Below are 24697 nucleotides of genomic sequence, written 5' to 3'. Positions count from 1 at the left end.
TTGTCGTTGAGTGAGTTCGAAGTTTAGCGAAATATGAGGTAACACTATTCTGATGAAGTAAATTGTTCAATCTTAAGAGGGTATATTCCTTAACCTCGAGTATTGCCCTTTTGTTTTACTGATTTACTATTTCTTAATATTTCAGTATTTTCGACGAAGAAAATTCCATATGACTTGTAATAACCCAGTTGAAGTTTGTATTAGTTTAATTTTTATTGTAGTCTAAATTCATTTGTTTTTGTTAACAATTTCTCTTGTGATGTAGATATATGTTTCTGAATATTTTTTTCCAAAATTATTATTCTCCTCAAGATTTAGAGAATTGTCATGATTTATTTTTTTGATGCTCAAGACAAAAGATGACTTTATTTATCGATACTACTTGTGTAATTTAGATTGTGAAGAAGTTTGCTTCAAAATAGTTATTACTATGTAAACATTGCCATTTTATTTTACTAATTTACTATTTCTTAATATTTTAGTATTTTCGACAAAGAAAAGTTCATATGACTTCTAATAACGCAAGTTGAAGTTTGTATTAGTTTAATTTTATTATTTATTTAATAGCTAATTTTTATGAGATAAATATTTTCATTAATGCAAAACATGCTTGGTTGAATAAATTGAAAACTGTTTACAAGTATATGAGTTGTATCTTTGTAAATAAATAGGTGATTATATATATAATTCCACAGATAGAATATATTCTTTAATTTTAATTTAAGTTTTTTGGGTAAAAAAAAGAAGAAGAAAACCTTTCTCGGTTAACTATGGATAGTCAGATAACTATCTTTGATTTATGTACACTGTCAATCGAGAAGTCAAATATAAGAGCCAACAAAAAGAACGTCATCTATTATATTATAACTTATAAAATAAAAATTAATATACAAAAATAGTTCTAAAAAATAAAATGTAGTTGTTCTCTACATGTTCATATGACACCTAAACAGATTAAGTGAAATACACGTGCAAAACACATCTGGTTAGATGACAAGAAAAGTACACATCAAATATCGTCTATAAGGTAATATTATTGAGATACGACTAATTTCATGATTGAACCTCATCAAATTGAAATAAATATATACATTATTGCATTTAACTAATAAAATTTTTCATTGACCATCTTCATAGGTTCGTGTGAATAAGAGATATATATATGACGATCCACATTGAACATTCACAAAAGAATCTACAATATTATTTTGTGCAAAACTTATTATTCAAATCTTCGCTTAAATTTTCTCAATTGATGTGTCGAAAAACTAGTTTAATTAAAGACACCAAATAAAAAGGAAATCGAGACGTTCTCTGAAGATCTCATTAGGACGAGTACACTGACGAACCTTGTTAGCTATTTTCCGTTAAGTTGGTCACATTTTTCGCCGGAGATCGGACGAATTTCTGCCGTCCGATGTGAGTTCAGTTACAGATCCGAATCCCCATTTCCTGTAAGTTGCCGTTTCCTTGTTTAATTCAATCATTTCTTTGCAGATTTGTATACAATTATGCTGAATTGTCACTTTGATTTATACGTGAAATTTGCTGTATTCCTATAATTCTGACCAGTCTGATGATTTTTCTCAACTGTGTTATGTGCAAATCAGCATTCTAGGTGTTACCCCTTTTTACTTTTTTGAAAAAATGGAGCAACAACAACAATAAGATACCTAAGTGTAATCCCACAAAGAAAGGTAAAGTGTGCGTAGACTTTACCACTATCTAAAAGGTAGAGAGATTGTTTTTGATAGATGACTCAAGAGAAAAACGCCCAAACTAGTATAGAGAAAGAAATAACAAAAATACTACAGACAACTTGAATAATCATCCTAAACAATTGTCATACCAAGATTAATGATTATCAAAGTGTAAAAACAATAGTCATACAAAGATATAATGATAATCAAAGTGTAAAAAATTACAAATAGTAACCAAACTCAAAGGATAAAGAAACTACATAAGCAATACGAGTAATAGTAAAGAGGAATAAGTTAGACAATGTCTTTTCTAAAGTCCTGTCCTCGGTAAGCTGAAGCTGCATCATGTCATGTCTAATTACCTCTCATCTATACTTCTTCGACCTACCTCTGCCTCTCTTGATAACGATCTATAACCAACCTCTCACACCTTCGCAATGGGGCATCCGTGCATCTCCTATACACATGCCTAAACCATCCCTGCTCGTAAGCATTTCATTTGTTTGATTTTACGAGATGTACAACTTTAATGTTGTGCTGGCCTTTTTCTGCTTGATTTTTATTTGCAGTTGTTGCTACTATTAAGTTTTTCCCCGTCTCCAAATTCCAAGAATTAAATTTAGTTTTTGTATTTCTTGAAAGTTATACACTTTAGACTAAAGCATTTTCTTTTGGCTTTTACCTAGAAAGAAGACACGATCTTCTTAATTGTGAAGATGAGAAGATATTTATCTGGTATGATGAGTTCGTTATGCTAAGTATGTATTTACTGAAACCTTTTGAATTACAATTTTAGTCTCCATTTTTAATCAAAGACCTTCTTGTACACGTCCTCAAGGGCAGTATTCATGTCAAAGAATTCTTGGTTTAATATGGATGCAAAATAATTATACAATGTTGAATTAATACTCAATAAAATTAGCTAGAGTGTTTGTTGTTATTTACTATGCTGGCGGGAGGTAATAGTACTTGGAAATAGTCGAGGTGTGTGCAAATTAGTCCGAACACCACCATCAATTCCTCATAGAAGGTGATCTTCTCATATATTTCATGTAGGACAAATCTCAATTGATTATTTCCATTTCTTTGTGTAGATGTGGATAAATCATATGTGTTCTCACTGTTGTATTACTACCCAAAAAGTTTAGTGAATTTACCATTTCATGTATTTTAGTTTAGTATATGGATTAATGTGGATCATGTTAGTAAAGATTCACTGCAAAGTTCATATAAATAGTCAAGACATGCATAGGTATCAAGGTTGTGGTTAATGGTTCTGCACAGTTACAGATGCAAAATAACCACTGAAGGGAGGGGTGGTTCTCTCCTCTCTTAACCAAAATCTCGAGTTCGAATTTGGTAATGAAGTCCCCTTCAGCTGGGAGCATTTTACCGATTTATGAGTTGATTTTCATTACTAAATGCTAAAAAAGGTATATTGTTTTTAAGTAGTAGCTGAAGTTGTTTTTCAAAAGGAAGTGGTTTTTCTTGTATTTTTGGAGCCTTGGTCAAGCACAAACTCCTGCTCGAATATTGACAAAAGTGTTTTTCAAATTTATTAATCAAACACAAATTGTGACTCTTCAAAAGTACTTTTCCAGAAGACACTTCTAATAAAAAATAACATATTTTTGAAGCTTGCCAAAGAACCTATGAGTTTCGAATAATTAAATTTAAGATTCTACTAACATATAACCAAAGATTTTGGATCAAATTTTAAAAATTACCTTTGAATATATGTTTGGCCATGAAATTCAATCTTTAAAAAATTTCAAGTTCTCAAGAACGGTCGTGCACAAGTTCTTAGATTTTCAGGACTTTCAATCACAAAACTTCAATTTTTTTCTAAGTAAATCCATATTCAAACACATAATTTAAAAGTATTTTTAACCGCTTTTTCCCTTTAGAAAATGAAATCTTTGTACTGTCTTTCTTTCTCAAAAAAAAAAAAAGCTTTTATATTAATATTAGTGAAAAAATTAATTTCAAATGTTGTGGAGAGAAAATCATGTTTCATCATAAAATTTTAAAAAAATTCTAAAACTAGTTTTGAAATTTGAATAATACCCAAAAGTTATTTTCACTCCAAATCACTCGTATTAATAACTAAACACAATTTCAATTTTTTATATTTTATTTTTCAATTAAAAACAAAAAATTATATTATTTTTTTTCAAATTTCATGGACAAATTTGCCCTTAAAATGTCGAAAATAATACTCCCTCCGTCCCTATTTACTTGTCCATATTTCCTTTTTTAGTTGTCCCTATTTAGTTGTCCATTTTGACAAATCAAGAAAGGACAACAAATTTTTTCCTATTATACCCTTATTTACACTTCTTGAAAACTGTAAAAGTGTATGTTGTTTCCCTCCAATTTATTTCACTTGAATTTAAATAAGTGATTGTAATTTTGAAGTGAAAAGTTGTCATAAGGGTAAAATTGTAACTTCACTGTGCTAATCATTGTTGCCTTAATTTGTGTGCCATTTCTAAAGTGGACAACTAAAAAGGGACGGAGGGAGTACTAAGTATGATTTTGTCTTTCAGAAACAAAACATAAGAAAGCAAAACCCCTGAGCTTCGTACTTTAATCGTCAGAACAGCGAGAAGACTTCTTGCCGGTGAAGATCGGAGGTTTCGCCGGCGCCGGATTTTTTCTATTTCAGACTTCGAACTTCAAGTATGTATCCCTCTCTCTCTCACACACACTCTGTAATTTTCAATTGAACGGAATGGTTATAAAGGGGACATTAAGTAGTTAGGGATTGAAATGGAGAAAAATGGTTATGGAGGATTCACATAGCTGATATTAACTAGTTTGGGAGTATTTTCCGTCCGATCCCTTTGAATAATCTGAGCCGCTCATCTTTATTAATTCATTTCCTCTCACGTGCTCATCCCTTTGCTTGCTCTAATTCCTTACATTTGAAGTTGGTAGATAGTAGAAGACGTTGTAGAGAGAGAAAAAAAGAAGCAAAATCCGATGATGGGAAGCGATTCAACATGGGTAGGAAGAAAACCTATGAGACGACTTGGTGGAATGTCTGATGCTCTCTCCATTGCTGCTGAATTGGGCTTCTCTGTACCTCCTCCTCCTTCCCAGGTTCACTTTTTTTTTTTTACTGCCCAAATGGGTCTTGTTGCTGAATTCCCATTTTAATGTAGATCTATTTGATTGTGATGAACGCAAGTTTAATGTGGTTTTTTGGAAGTTACATTTAGGCATTTAGGGTTTAACTAAGGGGAAATAAAATAATTTAAAAAGAGCTTCAACTAAAAATGATACGCACCTGTCCAATGTTGCAGAGAAATGGGGGGAATTTACATGGTTTATCTTAAGATTCTAGAGGATTTGTTGGTGGACGGGAATATTTGCTTGTAGGCTAGACATGTGATACGATTTGGAAATAGAGCACTTGTTGGTCAGATTATTTCATGGAATTTTCCTCTTTTCATGTGTGCTCTTTCTATATACTACAAAACCATTTTAAACATCTTGTGTATTGGAAAATCAAGGCTTTACATTTCTAATTTTGAAAGATTGGGACAAGGTGGAAGGAGTATTGGTGACAATCTGCAATGGTGGTTGACAAGGGATACAGTCTCCTTACTATTTTTGGTACTCAGTTGACCACATACCTACTAGACAATATTTCTGCTTCTAGGAGCCATTTGTATCAGTTCTTGGATATCATTTTCTCTCAAGGTCATAATCACAATGGTTGCTCGCTCAAAGAGAAGAAATATAGTTGCCTAGTTGACTGGAGGAGTGAATTGAGGCAACTAAAGTATAGTCTAAAATTCATAAACAAGTTGTGCAATGGCATTAATTTGGATAGGGATCAAACTCAGTTGGTAAGTATATTACATGGTGGTAATATTGCATTAGATGCCTACTTCAATTTCGGCATGGTCTTGCAATGAAAACGATACTAGAATTTAAATGTAGGTTGTTACTTGTACTTCCGTTACTCTTTTTTGGGCCTGCTTTGGACTACTTTCCCCTAAGCTAAGGGTCTATCGGAAACAACCTCTCTACCTTTGAGGTGTAGGGTTAAGGTCTACGTACACTCTACCCTCCCAGGACTTCACTTTGTGCCACTATATTGGGTATGTTGCTGTTGGTGTTGCTCGACATGCTGCTATGTGGATTTGTCGTGGTGTGCATAAGCTGGCTCAGTCACTACCCATAACCAAAGGAAAAAGAAAAAGAAAGAGAAGAGTCTAGTTGGTTTTTGCTGGGAAATGAAAATTTCATGCTACTGAAAAAGAAAAAATAGTTTAGGTGCTTTTTAGTACTGCAGTTTATCTATGCTTTCATGTTTGTTGACCTTTCATCGTTGCAGATTGCTTTCCTTTTCCCAACTTTTTTGTTTTCTCTATAGTTCTTGCACTATGGGGATACCCAAAATTTGTGCATTTGTATTCGAATGGCTTTCAATATGTCCTTGCTTCTCTCTCTGTTCATCTTTATCGTGGTCGTTCTTTGTTTCCTCTCATACTTTGAGACTTATTTGTATTTATTGATTGGAATTCAACAACATCCCCCTGTTTAGGAGGAGATCCAAAACTTATCCACCACCACTGGTGAAAATGGTGATGATTTGATAAGGGTCTTGAAGGAACTTACTGCTGTTCAAAGGAAGATTGCAGATTTACAAGTGGAACTTCAAGGTCGAAAGGTAACATTGTTGTTGTTCTAATGATTTATCTATTCTTTGTAAGGTTTTACATTTTCCTTAAAATATCCAACACGATGTGGTACTTTAAATCTAGTGAATGCGCTCCATGCCTTTGTGAATATATATCACTTTGACTTTTTAGTTTGACCCTAATATACAAAATGTTCTATCCATTTAGACAGGGAATGGATACCATATTGTTCAAATTAATTTGAGAACATAAAAAAGAGAACATCCTACTTTTTAGAACAATGTTAACAAAAGCTCACAACATATACAATTATTTGGTTGTGTATTAATTAATACTTGTTAGATATCGTTTTCTATTTTGTTCGTGTATTCAAGTGCATAAATAGCTTGCGCACTATAGTTAGAGACTAGCTCACATTGGGTTGGCAGCTTAGTTTAATAGTTTGGTAATTTGGTCAAAATGGTTGACCATTAAATATTAATGCAATGAGTTTTCTAATGAGCATGTACCTCTAAAATTTATACTTGTTTCATCTTGAGAAAACATAAGTTCAGTAATATCACCTGTCTGTGTCTAACTTAAAAGCAGAATACTTTACTGAATTCTAGATTCGACTTGGATCTGCATGAACATAATCTGGGGTAGGATCATTGCAGTTCAATCATTCAATCTCCCGACTCCCGGGTGATGTACTACATTAAGGAAAAACCTAATATTTAACACTACAAAGCATTTTGATTTGATTGGGCACAGAGAGGATTTGCCACTTCCTTTGCTATTAGTTCAACTCAAACTGTACTTTTTGTGGGTCTTCAGCTCGTGTCTCTTCATAGTGGACTCCTAGAGTACTGCATTGGACATTATATATTGAGTTTACAAGGACTAATAATTGTGATATTTTATTTTCATCACCTGGTTACCTGAAAATTTACTCTTTTAGATGGTATCACGAACTAACATAGTACTGTGCTACAACTTTAGGAGGACAAAAATGTTGCTCATCTGACACATGTCAGTGAAATGGAAAAGAAGATTGAAACATTGCAAAGGATTACTACTATTTTGAAGGACGTTATTCAGAACAAGGTAATTGACCTAATCTAAATTTTAACTTCTATTTTTTGCATTGTCTAAACATGAATATGATTGTTCAAGTGGTTGCTGATTTCTGTAGATTTTGTTCGTACTGAACAAATAAGAGACGTATTCATGAAAGGATAATTTGGAATAAAGAACTTTGTTTCTGCAATCAGGGGCTGAGCCACCTTGTACTAAGGGGGGTTCGGCCCCCTTCGGCGGAAAATTATATTAATTATACATGGTTAAAATAATTTTTTATGTATATATAGTAGATGTCGAACCCCCTTCTGCTACTTCATGTGTCTATTTCTATAGATTTTGAACACCCTTATTGAAAATCCTGGCTCCACCACTGTCTGCAATATTTAGGAAAGACTGAAAAGGAAGAATGATGTTGGTTTTTATACGCATGTTTTTTGTTTGCGCACAGCCATATTCATGAAAGTATTACAGCTGTGCTTCTTTGTGCACTTTTTCATTCTTGCATGGGGGAATCAACGGTAGAGAGAGAATGTGCTTGTTTGTGCACTCTTTCATTCTTCCATGGGGGAGTCAACAGATAAGAGAAGCAAAAAAAGAAAGAGGTAGTGGTGTCGTGTCCTATGTTGGAGTTATACTTAATCATTCAGGTCTATAAATGAATATCGCAAACTGAGACTGAAATCCTTAACATACCCACTAGGTTAAGTCATGAACCTCTAAGAATACTAAAAATATAAGATTGAGCTCCCACCAAAGTGACTAGTGAAAGTGAGTTGCGCTGAAGTCTAACCAATCTGATCGTGCCTGGAGTGTAATCTGTAGAATCTGCATCCAAGGAAATTGAAGCAGGCCCTCACAGGCTAAGTATCTCCGATAGGATACCAGGAAGTCTCATAGACTATTTCCTCAGCGGAAGAGAACGAAACTTTTGGGTTAAAGGTACAAAATAGCAAGAACAGGAAAGATCACATATGTTGGAAACTGGCATATTCGTCTAAAGGTAGCTGATAACTAGAGACTGCATGCTCACAATATAACTAGACTATTTTTTGAACTGTAAACTGAATAACTGGCATGTACATGAATGCGTAGATACTTTTGAAAGCAAATGATTTTCGGAAAAAAAGTTTAATGCTGTGACCCTATGTACGTTGAGATCTNGGGGGGGTGTCGGCCTATCCCCTAAGTTGGCGCTTACGAGCATGGGTAGCTAACCCTGGCCCTCGTGGCTATCACACAAGGGGAGGTTGGCCATTTCTCTCTTCCGAGTCTGAATGTGATCACACCAGTAGCTAAATTTGAACTGAGCTTAAACATGACAATGCAATGCATGTGATGAGTAATGTTTCATGATTCCTGTACCGTAATATTCTGAAAGCTGAGTATATAAAGCACACAAATAATGAAAAGTATCTAATAATACATGTACAACTTGTACTTTCTTACTTACAACTGAACTAAATGAGAATAGGGTGGACTGAGAGCTGATTCACCAGGATATTATCTCTGGTATTTTATCGAACGTGTAGGATACATGGGTTCTAGAATTCTCATTAAGTAAGTTAGTAAGCTTTAACTTATCATTTCTTTTTCTATTTTCTTCATTTTTCTGCTGTGTTTGCTTAAATCTCTTCTGTGGGTCTTTTAGGACCGCATAATTGCTCGCCTTCAACAACCGTATTCGTTGGATTGCATTCCTGTTGAAGCTGAATATCAGGTTTGTTACTTGCCAACTGTATAAAATTAGTTTATCTTCCATGAATATCTAGAACTTGAGAGATAATTGCTTGTCCATATATATACTCTTTTATTTTTTTATCACCGTGGTAGTCCATATATATGTACTGACTACCAAAGAGTTTTAATCTCATTTGTAAAAAGATTATTTTTGCGGAAGATTGGGAAAAAACAACATAGGTATGTGAGAGAATTTTCACAGAATATTATTTGATTAGATTCATTGCATTTGGTTAACGTAATATTGTGAATATCGTTTATGATATTTTAGGGATTTTTAACATTATATTCATCAGCACCAGATGGTGCCGGTATCGGCATTTACAATCACAGAAGGCCCAGTCCAAAATATAGAAGGAGTTAAAAAATTCATATTGTTTCTGCATCCTCTACAGAATTTCCTTACACCGGAATATAAAAAACAAAAACAGTTCTTCTTAATTTCCTGTATTGAGCAGCTCGTGTCTTCCAAGCACCCAGCTTTCCTTTCTTTCCACACAGTCCACCCCGTATGCAAGCTGAACAGCATTCCACCATTTCTCCTGTCTAATACTTCTTGTCACATTGCTCCAAGTCCACAAAAGGTCCTTTGTATCTTTAGGCATTACCTGTATAATAATTTAACCTCAGCCAAAGACAAAGATAATTACTATAAAAGGTCAGTGACTTGTACAATGCAGAAATAAATGGCTATTGTTCTCTGCCTCCTCCTGACACAAAAAACACCTAGATCTCAACTGTATCCCCTTTTAACAATGTAAAACACAAAACTTTGAATGGAGCTTTGACCTTCCAAAGAAATTTCCAAGGCCAGTCAGGGTTAATGGAATCAGTACCTGACAGAGAGTGATAGGCAGAATTGATTGTGAACCTTTTTTTGCTGCTTCCGTTCCAAACTATGTAGTCCTCAAAATTTCGTGAACCATGAAAGAACTCGTGTGTCTTCAGAATTTCAGCCACCCTTTCAATCTCCTAGTCATATAACAATCTTCTAAAAGAGATATCCATTCCTGTTGACTCCATGCATCCTCAATTGTAGCTTCAGGTGTAGACGCCAAACAGAACAAATCTGGATTTAATTCTTTTAAAGGACCATGTCCTAACCAATTATCATTCCAGAAGAATGTCTTCCTTCCTTTTTCTGAACTCAATGTTTATAGCAAAGTTCTCCCAAAATTTCCTGATGTCTTTCCAAATACTAACCCCAAAAGAAGAATTCACTGGTTTAGAGCACCAATGTCCTAGTTGACCATATTTTTTATTTATTGCCTTCCTCCAGAAGGCATTATTTTCAGTACATATTGTCTCCATCTTTTCCTATGTAATTACACACAACAATGTTCTAGAATTCCTACATCTCTTTTTTTTTCTGGGTTGATTGCTTACCATTTCGGCAACATTATCCAGACAATTAGTAACTACTCGGCCTGGGTCTATCTTTAGGTTTTCATTTTCAAAATAAGCAAACTATAAGTTACTTCATCACCCCGAGTTTGAGGGAGCATGATCAAAGTCAAGAAAGAAAACCTAGTCATTCTTAATAGTTACATTAGTCAGAGAGCAATTAGAAGTGTAGAATATTCATAATATTTATCCTCAAAAAAAAAGTGTTGAATATTCATAATACATATGTCTCATAATCAAGAAACACAAATATTGCGAAACTTTTGTACCTGAAAACTCTTATATAAGGAGCTCTTTGATGAGTTTTTAACCAGTTAATTTGAACAAGATTTTTCTGCTATACCACACCGTGAGTAATTAACTCTGATTTTTTATCACTAAAAGTTGCATAAGCTAACTTATCAAAAATGTAAAAATTGTATGAGTTCGTCTGGTTTTACATTAGTTCTCTAGATTGAAAATTTCCTGTTATTTTGCCAATACTCTTAATTTAGTCTAAGCTCAATGTTAATATCACCTGGTTAGAACTTCTTAAAGCTGCGGTGTTTACCAAACATGAAATTATAAAACCAAATTAAGTGTCTCATTATGTTTTGAAAATAACTCTATTTCTTCCCTGATGTGATGCTTGCCATTGCTATTCTTTGCTTTATCAACAAGAATGAGTATTATTTTCATAATACCTAATCTCTAATTCTTTATTCTTTTGCTACTGTGTGCACCATTGCTACACAATTCAAAAGCACTTCAGCATTGACAACACAAATAAAAAAACAAAGAACAGCAATTGATGAGTGCACACACTGAATGTGGGGCACTTTGCCAAAGAGCTACTGCTTAGTCCTTGTCTTGTAACCCTTTGAAACTTAAACACCCAGTGAGAAAAACTAAGAGGAGGAGATCTTTTGATAACATGATGATAGTGGAATAAAAGATACACCTATTTATAGTTGTAGGATGCAATCTTCAGTAGCCATTATGTGTTGGTTCTATGTAAAGAGAGAAACATGAGAGCATTTGAAGGAGTAGATAGTGATTTGGTTAAATTGCAAAGTAGTCCTCTGCTTATGTTTCTTTTTTGTGTACCCTTGAGGTTCCTATATGTATAGGTGATTGGATTGCTTTCTTAGAGAACCATACATATTTTGGTGTAGGTTCTCTATGTTTTGGTATATTGCTTGTACTTGTTTATGAGGTTCTCCGCCATCATTAATAAAAAAAATTACCTTATCAAAATAAGGATAACCTACATCTTATATTTAGTTGAAAGAGGAACTAACCAGATACCATCATAACATTCTTAATTATATTAACACTTCGCTTCTAACACACCCTACTGTACATTATTTACCTTGTAAAAATAGACTCACGGTAGTTACACTTCGACTGATACCCAGATGCTTCTATACCACTCTTTAGCTTTTTAAAGCTGTTCATTTAAACATTCAGATACGTATCAAGCCAATAGATGTCTTAATGTAATTGAATTGTGCAGAAACAATTTTCAGAATTGCTGATGAGGGCTGCTAGTGATTATGGTGCTTTAACGGCCTCCGTAACAGATTTTCAGTGGAGTCAGAATTTTAAAGAACCACCAACAGTATGGGGGGTATGCACTTCTTCTTTTTTCAGTCCTGCTGATTAACTTTTTCTTCATATGTTGCCAAAATTAAACTAATTTGTTTTAATGGTTTGAGTTTGAAGCATTATTTGTAATATTGTATATAATATGTTTTGCGTGGAAGCTATTATCTTATTTTGTATGTTGGGTTCTTGTATAAAGAGTAAATGGCATCATCATGTTTAGCATATATCTGTCCTGTTGACAGTCAGGTCCTTGATGATGCTCATGTTTTATTCCCTATTTGTCTGGTGCTAGAAAATATTGAGTTTCATTTTGTGGAAGGCATGTCACTAGTTCTACATACACTTTGATGGAAAGAAAATTGTAAAACTCAATAAGGAAAAAAAATAAAATTGTATGTGGCGTAGTTAGCAGGAGCTATAACTGTCAAATAGGGACAGAGATGTATGATGCAGCTAGATGTTAGTGTGTATAGAAGCAACACATGTTTGGATGTGCACTCAGGTAAGACTGATTCAAGTTGTAACTGCAAAAGGATTAAAGGATATAGGAAATTGCATGCCTGGTGAGTTGGAACCCTCAAAGTCAATGTTGCTTGAACTTTCCAAAAATGTTGCCGCATTGGTGTTAGTTCTTCCAAAAATGCACTACTTTTTGGAATATTCGACACGCACCCATCGATATTTTTGAAGAGTTTGAGGAATATAGCTCAAAGTACACAATGGGATACAAAATTATTCCTTCTCAAGACCCCGAATTAGTCATGAATTCATATCTATGGATAGGAAAACAAGGTTAAGTATTTTAGACATACCAAATTGCATTTGATATTTATGTTTGATGTTTAATTAATGTAGGAAATGCTTCGTCCAATTCCTGTTGCTTTGGCTTCCAGCACCCGATTCTTTGAAGCCATGTCTGCTATGAGAGAGTCAATTGCAACACTGCATGCTTTGAGAGTTGGTCATTCTTCTTCCTTGTCTACAACACCAAGCAACGATCCTATTCAGACAACACTTGGAGATACTGATTGCGTGACTCCTCCCCCATGGAGAACAGAATCAAGCTTTGATGATTTAGCAGTTGGAAGCCTGAGAAGGCAAGAGAGTGAGCCTCAAGAAGGTAGTGAAATTGAAAAAGGTGATAGTATGAGCCACAGGAGATTGTCATGGCCTCCTTCAGTTAAAAACATCTGACGGGTTTATCCCCATTTCCATGAATTTGTTGTTTTGGTTCTCTTTGTATTCCTTTAGTTGCTTGGATTATCGGTGTCTGACGGGTGTGTTTTTCTTTTCTTTACTCGATTGAAGGAGATCCCTTTAGTGAATTTCCCAGGACATCTGTTTGGTTTTAATCTTGTAAATGTATTCCTTAACTGCAGCAATTGCTGGAACTGTCCAAAATGAAAAGATGTTTTTTCACAGATTTATTCACTCTCCAATTACATATAGACTTTATTTTTTCTAATTGATGATGGTGACAAAGATAAAAGTGAAAATAAGCACACACTTAACCTGATGGTATATATGAAAAATCTAAAATACTGTTTGTGTATAAAACTTAAAACTCTATTTTATTACTGTACAAAGGTCTTTACCAGGGAAGGGAGCAATACGGCAAGTATAGTATGCCCAAAAATTGTACATGAAATCAGTTAACTCTTTGTTCCTTCTTTCTCTCTCGTGATAGAGATGACGTTTTTCCCTCCGTAAAATCTGAAGATCAATGACCATGAATGCTTGTGAGATCATCACCCCAATGCATGAGTTGAGGGGGGAAGAATGGAGTTTGCGAGTTGTTCATTTAACTTAACTGGGAGTGGTGGCATCTGCTTCAGCGTGCAGGACGACTCATTCAACCTGTAAATAAAGAACAAAGGTAGAATATAAAAGATGTAAAGGGACAGGCATACTCAAGAAGAGGGAACGTACTTATGTAGAATCTTGAAGATGTTATCTCGAGCTTGACACAAAAGTCGAGTATTCTCGTGTATCTGCAAGAACAAGAACGAAGGTCTACTAATTAAAATTTCACAATGAAATATGATTAACAGTAGGCAACTTGCAGACTGTTTAGTAGTGTTATTATTTGACAGTTAGAACTTAGAAGCAAGAAACTGAAATGATATACTTACTTGATGTGTAACAAGATTTGCAGAAATTTGTTCGAAGATCCGGGCGTTTTGATGAATAAGCTGTGTGGCTGCAAAGAACAAAATTCTGTTTTTTTTCAGAATAAAAGAGGTTGGAATTAGATGATAAGAACATTAACTTGAGATATTAGGTGTTTGTCCTCAAAACACTTTGTGCTCAAGCAGATATCTTTCTTCTAGTTATAGATCTCTTTTATACAACAAGATGATAATATTGTGTGGATATATCATATAAAGATATTGTATTTTCTCTGTGAAAACAAGTTTCTTTACACACAACTTAATAGATTTAAGTTTCCATCACTTCAAACATTGAGAAAGAATTTAAAATGCAAATATGGAGTTTGTGATTATTAACACCAACAAGACATAGTGACTATCACATAAAATGAAAATTCTTGAGAAGTAAAACTGACCATGGTACGATGCGAAACCTTCACTCTTATTAGAAACCACTCCTTGAGTGTATGGAGCATAACTAGGCTGCTGCATTACCACGGGGGACGATACTGCAGTAGGATCAATCAATTTTTCCTGAGAAAAGAATAATTTTAATTTTACACATTCATCAACACAAAAAGGACCAAAAGCAGCAGTGACTGTATAGGAAATATATATTATTTTAGTTTGTTCGTGAACTAACTAGGGAATATAAGCGAATATTTATAATTAAATAAGGTTACTGGACTAGAAGAATATCTATAAATACCTACGTACGTACGAGAAGCCAAAATATAATGCAAGTCGAGTGAAGTGAATAAGAAACATTTTCTCTGCTCGACTTCAAGAATGAATTGATAGTGTTTTGAGCTGTTGTATGTATTGTAACAAGACTGACCAAAAGAAGAAATCACACATTTCTGTTACTCTCATTAAAGCAAGAGCATCGATCGTTAAGAAAGACACTTTGTAGCCAGCCTTGAAACGTCTTGTTTACCTAGTCATGGCTAAAGGGGATAGTATCTTATATGCCGTATGTGGTCTAAGAGCTAATTAAAAAGGTCTAATCATGCTACTGAAACAACATTCATGTATCATACATAAAAGTTAGACAATTGTGATTAACGGATCAAAATGCATAGCTACATCAGCGATTGCACTCTGACTACACCTTGATGCGGACTCATCATCTAAGTCTTGCATGTTAGACATCGTACTAGTCATGAATCATGATGTATTTGACAGTCAAGAATATGTATATGCATGTATCTCAACTTTGATTAAACAAATATATCCTTTTTTGGGAGAGAGATTTGTTCTTTTCTTACAAATGATTTCCTTGAGTCGAGGGTCTATACCTCTATACCTCCACAAGGTAGGGTACGTAAGGTCTGTGTACACACTACCCTCGATCCCCAGAACCCACCTGTGAGATTACAATAGGCTTCTCTGTTGGATCATGCTGCGTTTCACACGTGAAATGAAGCAAGCATGCCTTATAGAAACTTCAATGTATGGGAATACAATTCATAAGATGCTATAAGTGTGAGAAAGCACAGGAGAAACCGGATCTCTAGCTCCTACACTGCTCATTTGTTAACTTATATACACCGATGACATAAAGAATGTTTACGCAATCAGTGTACTTTTAACTTATTTCCCTAGTTCCTAATCCCACATATTATGGACGGGTTGCTAATAGTTATTTCATCTTTTGATTAACCTGATAATATAAAAGTTCTTTTACATTGTCGACGTTAAACTCTCTGGACTCATAAAAATGAGATGGAACAGATTACAGAGAGGGAAGACAATATTAATAGCAAAACATTTAAAAAAAAAGTGCTTACCTTTCTATCTTTATTTTTCTTCAATAGATTTGCATCATCTTTCCTTCTCCTGCTGTTTTCCTTTTTCTATAACACAGTCAATACAACAACACAAGAAAATAATTTGAGAATTATACCTAAAGTGTGACACCGTTTGACTTAACACAAAATTTAAGAAAGAAAGGAAAACTTTTGAAAATTGTGCGGCTATAAATCATTTCATCAAGGAGATATTTGAAGTTAAATTGTTTCTAATTATAGAAATGTGATATTCTTTTTGAGACAGAGGAAGTATATATATGTCAACTCTTTTTAACGAAATACCTACCACTTTACGGATTTTCACAATACCAAATACGTTTTGAATTCAATTAACAGGATGACTATATTGTGGTTAAGAATTTCTATGTTTTTAGTACTAACTACGAATATACTAAAAGTGCAGCAGGTAGTATAGAACACATACCGTGGTCCATTTGCATCGTAATGCCACATCACGAACAGTCTTGTTCTTCAGTGCAATTGCAATTTTTGCATAACGGGATATGCTCGTCTCAGAGGCGTATCTGCAGGTATATATTTTGGAGTTATACGCGGTATAGATAGAGCTTACAAATAAACTCTAAACGTCAAGTAAATTGGCTTAGAACAACAAATAAGAGACCAAAAACTTTGACAAGTTACATAATAGTTAATAACGAAACATCATCCTTTTATCTTTGCTTCTTATAATACTACAAGTTAGCAGAGTTAAAACTAGGTTCAGATCATATTATGAGTCAACTAGTACAAGTTTGATGCGTACAATAGATCCTTGTGGTCAGCCCTTCTCCCGACCCAAGGGTGGACCTAGTCTATTAAGAGAATGTGCATGTGCACCAGTTAATCTCCGAAAAAACTCTGTAGTATATATATGTGTACATACCTTAAAGAACTATCATATAACATATCTGATTAGGGAAGCTGGTCATTGTGCTCCTTTGGCTCTTGATGCCAGTGGGTGGCTCGAGTTTGAACCTCGGTGACAACACTTGATGACAGAGCTATTCAAATTCTTCTCCTAACTTCAATAACCCTATATCGTAAACTAACAAGGATAGTGTTCTTGATTTTCCGCGATGCTCTCATTTTTTTCCCTCTAGTCTCACATTTCCCATCTCCCTAAAACAATTGTGCTTGACTTCAATTCCTAATTCCTCACGGAGAAATCTCAAGCAAGATGGAGTCAGCTATATACGTATCTTCAAAGATGGTACCCTTACAAATTTCACATGCAAACATTTGACTAATTCATCAGTACAACAATCACAAAGATTAGACAACCACAACAACATAATTGGCCACAAAGGCAAAGCTATCTCTATCGAATAGCTTTGGTCCAAATCCTATATTTATATTGAAAAAGTAAAAATTATTAATTTAGAACTCAATAACTTCAAGCTACTAGAATCCCGAACCTATACCTCTGACTAGCCAACCCCATAAATAGAAACAACAACTTATCATTGAATATGTACAAATCATTTTAGTCCAAACCCTATACAAATTATTAATTTAGAACTCAGTAACTTGAAGGTACTAAAATCCTTTCACACATAAATTTCAATTCCTGACTCCGCCTCTAAATAGAAAACAACATGTAATATCAAACTCAAAACATCAAATTGACTACCAAAATAAAAAAAAAAGATTCACTTACTTTACCAAGCCTTCCTCCAAAGTAGCTTGTTCTTCTGGAGTCCAATCCATTGAAACTTGATTTTGTTGAAAATTTGTAGGTGAAGATGAACTGTCTCTTCCACCTATTGAATTATTATTATTATTATTATTCCCACTACATGAATTTGTAACATTCATATGTTGATTATTCCCTTCTTTAATATTCATATTTTCCATTAATCACATACCACAAAAGGAAATTTCCTTTATATATAAAAACAGAGAAACTCTGTTTTATTTCTTTTTATATGCAAAAAAAAATGTATCAAGAATTATATTTGTCACAGCTTGGAGACTTAGAAAGAAATCAAAAAAAAAAAAAAAAGAGTTGAAGATGGAGTTGAAAGATATTATGGTGAGATTATTATTCTTTGACAGATGCATGAGCATAAAAAATAATGAGAAAATTCAAAGTTATTAGAGAATGGAAAGAAAGAGAGAGAATAAAAAAGGAGGGAATCTATGAAGGATCACACTTAGTTATGACAAAAAGGTTGGTTGATACACAACTGAAAAGCAAAAATTAAAAAAATAATAACATGCTAATGTAAATACAATTTTGTCTTTGTTTTTATGTGAATATAAAATTGTAGAGAAAAAGAAAGGGTTGTTGTGAAAGGTATTATATAAACATATCCTACAACAATAATATACTCAGTAGTTAGTGTAATTCCATAAATAAAGCATAGAAAAAGAGTATAGTGTACGTAAATTTTATCTGCACTTTGAAAGATAGAGGAGTTGTTTTCGACAAAAAAGCATGTCAAAGCAAATCGAAAAAAATAACAAAAATGAAGAAATTATAACAAAATACTATAGAAAGCGTGACAAAATACTGTTGAAAGAAACAAAACTAACTACAATGTTCTAATTGGCTCAACTTGTTACCTAAAACACCTTTTGAAACTCCTTTACTAGTAAACAAAGTGGATATATATATATATATATATACATATATATATGATTGATACAAAAACTAAAGTATCAAAAAATCAATATAGTAGTTCTAGACATAAACCAACTTATTGGCCAAATTGTGACAATAAATTAGTAATACTTGTAAATTTCAATAAACACAATTATTCATAATATAAAAATAATGACTTGGACTCACAATCTCTCATGAACTTTTTTTTTTCTAATACCAAACATACATTTTCTTATTTATTTTTTAAATAATGAATGATGAAAAGAATCAAACTTAGAATCTTTGTTGTCAACAGACATGGACACTCTGGAGTCTGGTACTTCATTAATTATATAATTACTTTGTTTCAAAACTTGTACTAATAATAAGGGCAGAGTCAAATAAGATTAAAGGGATTTATTCAAATTTATTCGATAAAAAACTATATTGTATATTTAAGGTAAATATTATTGTTTCAGCTGTTGAATCATTTTAATTTCTTCGTATTTTGAACTTTCTTAGTGAAAATTCTAATATCGCCATTGTATATGAGTATATCAGTATTAAAGGATGATAAATTATGTTTTAATTAATTATTTTAAGGTATGTTTGTGTAACATGCGTGGAGGTGGGGGGTTGGGCATTGTCAGTATATTTTTGAGAGAAAAATAAAGAAAGAAAGGGAAGTGGGAGCTGACGCACTGACAGCTTCTCACTCACTTCTGAATTCCCTTTCTAAAAGGCATTTAAAGGCAAAGTTTCTTCTTTTTTGCCTTTAACTTTGAGAAAATGAAAGCTTTATTTACACAAAGAGAAGGGAAATAAAAAAAAGTATCTTGTTAATTAAAAATATGGATTAAAAATGTCATTTTCTCCAATTTGATCCAAAAATGTCCCAACAATTAATATTTTAATCTAAAAATATTCATATTGTTACTTAGTGGGTCAAAAATTTCATTTTCCTAATATGGTATATATGTACATACATAATTAGTGTATATAGGAAAAATTACTGAAATACATGTCTTATATTTTCCTTATTTCCAATATCCCCTTCTATTTCTAAAAACCTCTAAAATCCCTTATTTCTTTAATGTATTCGAGCTACATATTAATGTATCCGACCCAGTATTTAATGTTTCTGCGCTACATATTATGTATTCGAGCTAGTTTTTAATATATCCGAGCTACATATTATGTATTCGGTTTATGTTATAATGTATCCGAGTTATATATTATGTATCCGGTTTGTGTTACTTTTTAAGGGATTAATGTAATTACAAACTAAAGAGGGATAGATTGTAATTTCATATTAAAACTATGTGATTCCTAAAATTTACCCTATTTTGTACTATTACGGGTGATGGGCCGAAAATGAAAAAAAGTCCATTGAATTAATTATTTATGTGCAATGAATATGAATTTATGGTAAGTTTTATAAAGTGGTGAATGAGGTTAGCTATGGTGGGTATGATGTGAGATAGAGATAGAACGAATATGTATTGTGAAGAGGTGATTGGACATGACAGGACAGATCTACAGGTTACCGAGGACATGACATTAGATAGGAGAATATTGAGGTCAAGGATTAGGATAAAAGGTTAATAAGATGTTGAGCGTTGTTTAGTTTATCTTATCAGTATTGTTATTATTATAATTTTTCTGCTATTACTATAAGTTGTTTCCTTTGCTTTTGTTATCATATTATTTGTTGTTGCTAACTCTCCTACTCTTTTATTCTTCTACTATTACTATATGTTTTTTTCTTTGCTTCTATTATCATATTCTATTCTACTTTATTTTTAGCATGACTAATTCACTACTATATTTCTTTTTAATACTTAATGTTGATATACTTTACTTGAGACAATGGTCTATCGAAATCGTTTCTTTATCTTTACAAGGTCCAGGCAAAATTGTGTACATACCACTATCCCATACTCACTTGTAAAATTATACTAGTATATTATTGTTGTATAATATACATTGAATTAGTGGACCTATTTCTTTGGTCTAGTCACCTTGTTAAGCCCAAGTTGCCATCTCATTCTGGAGGCTAGATTGATGCTATGTTTCAAATGATGTGGTATACCAAGTTAACATAGAAAACCAATAGGATAACGCCACTTGCCTAGTCAAATCAAAAAAGATAAAAATATGCCAGGAGTATAAGTGACATGTTTCAGTCAATTAAATTTTGCTCGTTCATAACTTCAATCTAATTGGTTAGAGATTCAAGTCAACCAATTAATTCAAATGAGAATTTGTCCTTATTACAACTCTTTCCTTCTACAATTATAAATAGAGGTCATTATAATTCAGAAAATATGTCATAATTAAAATAAAAAGTCAAAGTGAACTCACTGGAGATCAAATTATACAAATTTCTCTACAAACTGCAAGGATTCGAGTGTTCTAAATATATGAAGATAAAGACCAAAATTGAAGATCAAACTTAAAAGGCTAATGAATTTATTTCTGCAAGGAAGAATTGGAGTTATAGAGATTATAATATTCATTGTATATATTGACATAAATTACTACATGGCTTGTTACAAGATTTTTTAGACTTCGTTATTTTCTTGACGCGACTTTAATTGTCTATAAATTTTAGCATGCACAATAAATAATATCTACTGCTTATCAAGGGGCGGCGGCTCAATGCCTTTGAAAATCAGGCGTCCGCCTTAGACCTCCAAATTTGAGGGCTCTCATTTTTTTTAGTAATAATAAAGTTATTCTAATCTTTTATTTTAAAAAATAATTATATTGTGTCATTTCAATTTATTTGTCTTACTTTGTTTAGTTCATTTCAAAAAAAAAAATTTTAATTTAATTTTATTTTTGTCATTTTTTAATTGTAATTTTTTACATGTCATGTTTAAGACCATAAGATTTAAAATCATTTGTACTTTTTGAAATTTTGTTAGAATATATTAACAATTCTACATCTTGAAAAACTATTTTAAAAAAATAAAAATAAATAAATAAATAATAATAATTAACACCTTTGATTTATTTTTGATTTTAGATCACTAATAAACTTAAGTTGTGTCTGCTCTTATCTCTCTTCTCCTCTAGGTTTAAAAATATCAAGATGATTGCAACAAAAATCAACCCCAAATCTAATACTATTGAGTCAACCTACTCCTAAAGAAGGTCAAAAGTTACCTTGGCAATTATTGGTCAAATCAAAAGAAGCACAGTTGAAATGTTAGGACAACAAGTGCTTCAAGTGTCATCCAATAAACTCATGATTTCACTCATCTTCTCCAAAGAAAGTGAGATTTTTTTTCATGCATCCTAAAAGAGGGGAACAACATTGCTATGATGGTTGAAAGAGCTTTGACTTGATTCAATCTGTCAAAAAGAATGACATTGACTATCCAACAACCATTTCATGCAAAAGGATGATACTTCCTCCGTTCCGTTTCATTTTCTATAAGTTAGTTTGATTTAATACATAATTTAAGAAAAAAAATAAAGTTGGAATTTATGGTGTCAAATAAGTGAAAAAATGTGTGTGATTATAAAAATTATTTTATTAAGAATAAAATTGATATTTTAAAATTACATTCTTCGTAAATATAGAAATGTATCATTCTTAGCATTTTGGAACTAAAAAGAAAAAGAGTCATATAAATTGGGACACAAAAATAATATGTAATTGGAGCATATAAATTTCCTATCAAGGTATACTCCCTAGTCAAAACTCTATTCAAATAGCTATCCACATGACCATTCTTCATCGTCCATTAAGAAATACAATATTAACAATGAGATGTTATTGTTATATTGTCGTACTTTCTTCATTCCATATTAATTGAATTTTTGAGGTATTTCACACCTTTTAAGAAAAGTAGATTAAGATATAAATTGAACATTGTTTTTCATTTTTACCCTTATTAATTATTGTCAAATTTATTATTAAAATAACTAAATATTAATTAATCACTAATTACAATACTAACTAATGAAGGGTAAAATTCGAAGAACACTCCAAAAATAATATTGAAAACTGAACAATTAAGTTGATTTGAAAATGAAAAATACCTCAAAAATTCAATTAATATAGAATGAAGGGAGTAGTAATTGAAATTTCAGACAACATTTAATCATTGTTTTTTGGGGATGAAAATTGGATCATAAAAAGTAAGGAAAAGAACACTTGTACATCAGAAAGGAAAATTATTTACAAGCAGTTATTCTTTTATTTTCATACGCCCTCGTTTTTAATTACTAATGCGTCTTTATTGCTTAATACTATCAAAGTATATATTTACTCTGATGGCATCAAGGAGGAACATGCAATGTTTCAGTAAAAAAACTGATCAATTACCGTTTGATACCATCAGAGTGTATAGACACATCAGAGTGTATATATATATACACACAAGGGCGTAGCTACCCTTTTCCTATTGGACACCCTTCGTTGGAAAATTACACTGTATTTATAAGAAAAATGATACTTTAAATGGTTAAATAACATATTTTAGGGATCCTTGAAAAACAATAAAGTTTCTTAGCTGAGTGGTTTTAATCGTTTAGTTCAAGCTAAGTCCTTTGCAATCTGATGTGTGCGAGTTCAAATCCCCTAAATATGTTATTTGACTTTTGATTTTTTCTTTTCATTAAAAATTTAAATAAAATTTAGAAGGAATTATTTAATTTAAAGTTAATAAGCAAATTCTATTTATTTATTTATTTATTCCATAAAGATACTAAAAGTGAAAAGGCTTCCTATAAAATTTCTTTTAATATAACTCATTTGATTCTACTCTTTATTTTTCATTTCTCGTTGTTAGTCATCTGAAGTTCGTAAAATCTTGAAGCATAAAAGTTATTTCACTCTAAACTGGATTTTCTCTCTTCTTTTTTTTCTTTGTCTGTTCACTTTCTATCAAATAAATGTGAACATTAAAGCTAAATATTATGTAGAATGATTTTAAAATTTTTGATATATTTTTTAATTAAAAAAATTAATCATTAATGTTACGTAGTTTGATTTACAAAATTTAAGTGCACCCATTCATTAAATAATTTTTATTAGTTATTAAGTTTTTGAATACCCTTCGTAAATTTTTTAGCTACGCCACTGTATATATATACTTTGATGGTATCGGGGATGAAGAAGTAGTGGTTCAATGAATAGAATAACGGGGCCGTCGGATAAATAATTTGAACCGTGAATCTAATTAGAATAAATAGATTGAGTTGAGTCCAATTTAGATAAATAATTTACCTAATGAGTTCAATTTGTATAATTTCCCCTAAAAATTAAGGATGAAAAATTTACAAGAGAAGATGTTAAATTGCAACTAAGTTAATGATTTTGTTTATTCAATATTTTGACCTAATTCTCCCGTTCGTCACTCCTAACCATAGCTAATAGACATATTTTCATCTCATCAAATTAATTAATGGAAAAGGGGGTAAATATTTCTCTTGACTCTGTCATTTAAAGAAATATATTACTTGTTTAAAAAATACATATATATTTTTGTTATCCAACAAATAAGGTATATTTATCATTTTTGTTAACATATCTGTATTTACTGAATTAAAAAAAAGATCTTAAAATTGGTGTTTTAATTTAAGAAATTATTGGAAATTTTAGTAGATTAATTGATTTGCTATCCAAATTTTAACCTTGTTAATGAAGATTCGATTCCCCAACTTATAAGTTGTAATCCTCTCCCCTTCCTTTCCCCTAGCCCCAATTTTGTTGTTTTCAAATAAACTCCATTAATGTCATGCGGCTTTAAATAATTATCTCACTCTTTTTTTTTATCCCTCCAGACCTGATCCAATTAAAAAAAAAATGCAATCCCTCTTCTACTCAAATCATAATATGAGTTTAGATCGAATCTGAATTAAAAGGCATTGGATTTTTTCTACATGGGATTGATCTAGGTTGGGTCTAGAGGGGTAAAATAGTGGATAAGGTCAACGAATTTAAAAAAACGAAAGGGATAAATATGCATTATCTATTAGATGAAAAAGGTAT

At 32.3% G+C, this 24697-nt stretch overlaps 2 protein-coding genes across 3 annotated transcripts; one reads left to right on the top strand and one right to left on the bottom strand.

Moving 5' to 3' along the window:
* The first annotated feature begins 4243 nt into the window (after positions 1 to 4243).
* Positions 4244 to 13569, top strand: LOC125842165 (AUGMIN subunit 2). 2 transcript variants are annotated; one of them, XM_049521397.1, is made up of 7 exons: positions 4244 to 4382; positions 4634 to 4805; positions 6259 to 6384; positions 7337 to 7441; positions 9066 to 9134; positions 12054 to 12167; positions 13001 to 13569. In XM_049521397.1, exons 2-7 carry the CDS (start codon positions 4686 to 4688, stop codon positions 13337 to 13339), a joined length of 873 nt encoding a protein of 290 aa, XP_049377354.1. In that variant the 5' UTR covers positions 4244 to 4382; positions 4634 to 4685; the 3' UTR covers positions 13340 to 13569. The 2 variants fall into 2 exon arrangements, with proteins under 2 accessions (XP_049377354.1, XP_049377355.1); XM_049521398.1 differs by having other exon boundaries at positions 4250 to 4382; positions 4641 to 4805.
* A 93-nt stretch (positions 13570 to 13662) lies between these two features.
* On the bottom strand, positions 13663 to 18210 carry LOC125842185 (uncharacterized). Its single transcript, XM_049521423.1, has 7 exons — positions 17764 to 18210; positions 16531 to 16630; positions 16086 to 16151; positions 14712 to 14829; positions 14278 to 14345; positions 14075 to 14136; positions 13663 to 14002 (listed from the first exon to the last, which is right to left on the bottom strand). Exons 1-7 carry the CDS (start codon positions 17958 to 17960, stop codon positions 13894 to 13896), a joined length of 720 nt encoding a protein of 239 aa, XP_049377380.1. The 5' UTR covers positions 17961 to 18210; the 3' UTR covers positions 13663 to 13893.
* Between the last annotated feature and the right edge of the window lie 6487 nt (positions 18211 to 24697).

The sequence above is a fragment of the Solanum stenotomum genome, chromosome 10 (genome assembly GCF_019186545.1).
Source record: "Solanum stenotomum isolate F172 chromosome 10, ASM1918654v1, whole genome shotgun sequence".
In the NCBI taxonomy this organism is placed as follows: Eukaryota; Viridiplantae; Streptophyta; class Magnoliopsida; order Solanales; family Solanaceae; genus Solanum; species Solanum stenotomum.
Note: the sequence above shows the minus strand (reverse complement) of the source record. Positions and strands in the feature narration are given on the sequence as shown.

Bases quoted from the DNA above. Each gene is read 5' to 3' on its own strand.
- LOC125842165 (XM_049521397.1), top strand. From the start codon at position 4,686: ATGATGGGAAGCGATTCAACATGGGTAGGAAGAAAACCTATGAGACGA. The intron at 4,806-6,258 runs GTTCACTTTTTT...CCCCCTGTTTAG, and splicing joins TACCTCCTCCTCCTTCCCAG to GAGGAGATCCAAAACTTATC. The intron at 9,135-12,053 runs GTTTGTTACTTG...TGAATTGTGCAG, and splicing joins CTGTTGAAGCTGAATATCAG to AAACAATTTTCAGAATTGCT.
- LOC125842185 (XM_049521423.1), bottom strand. From the start codon at position 17,960: ATGGAAAATATGAATATTAAAGAAGGGAATAATCAACATATGAATGTT. The intron at 16,152-16,530 runs GTATGTGTTCTA...ACTGTGTTATAG, and splicing joins TACGATGCAAATGGACCACG to AAAAAGGAAAACAGCAGGAG. The intron at 14,003-14,074 runs GTACGTTCCCTC...CTTTATTTACAG, and splicing joins ATCTTCAAGATTCTACATAA to GTTGAATGAGTCGTCCTGCA.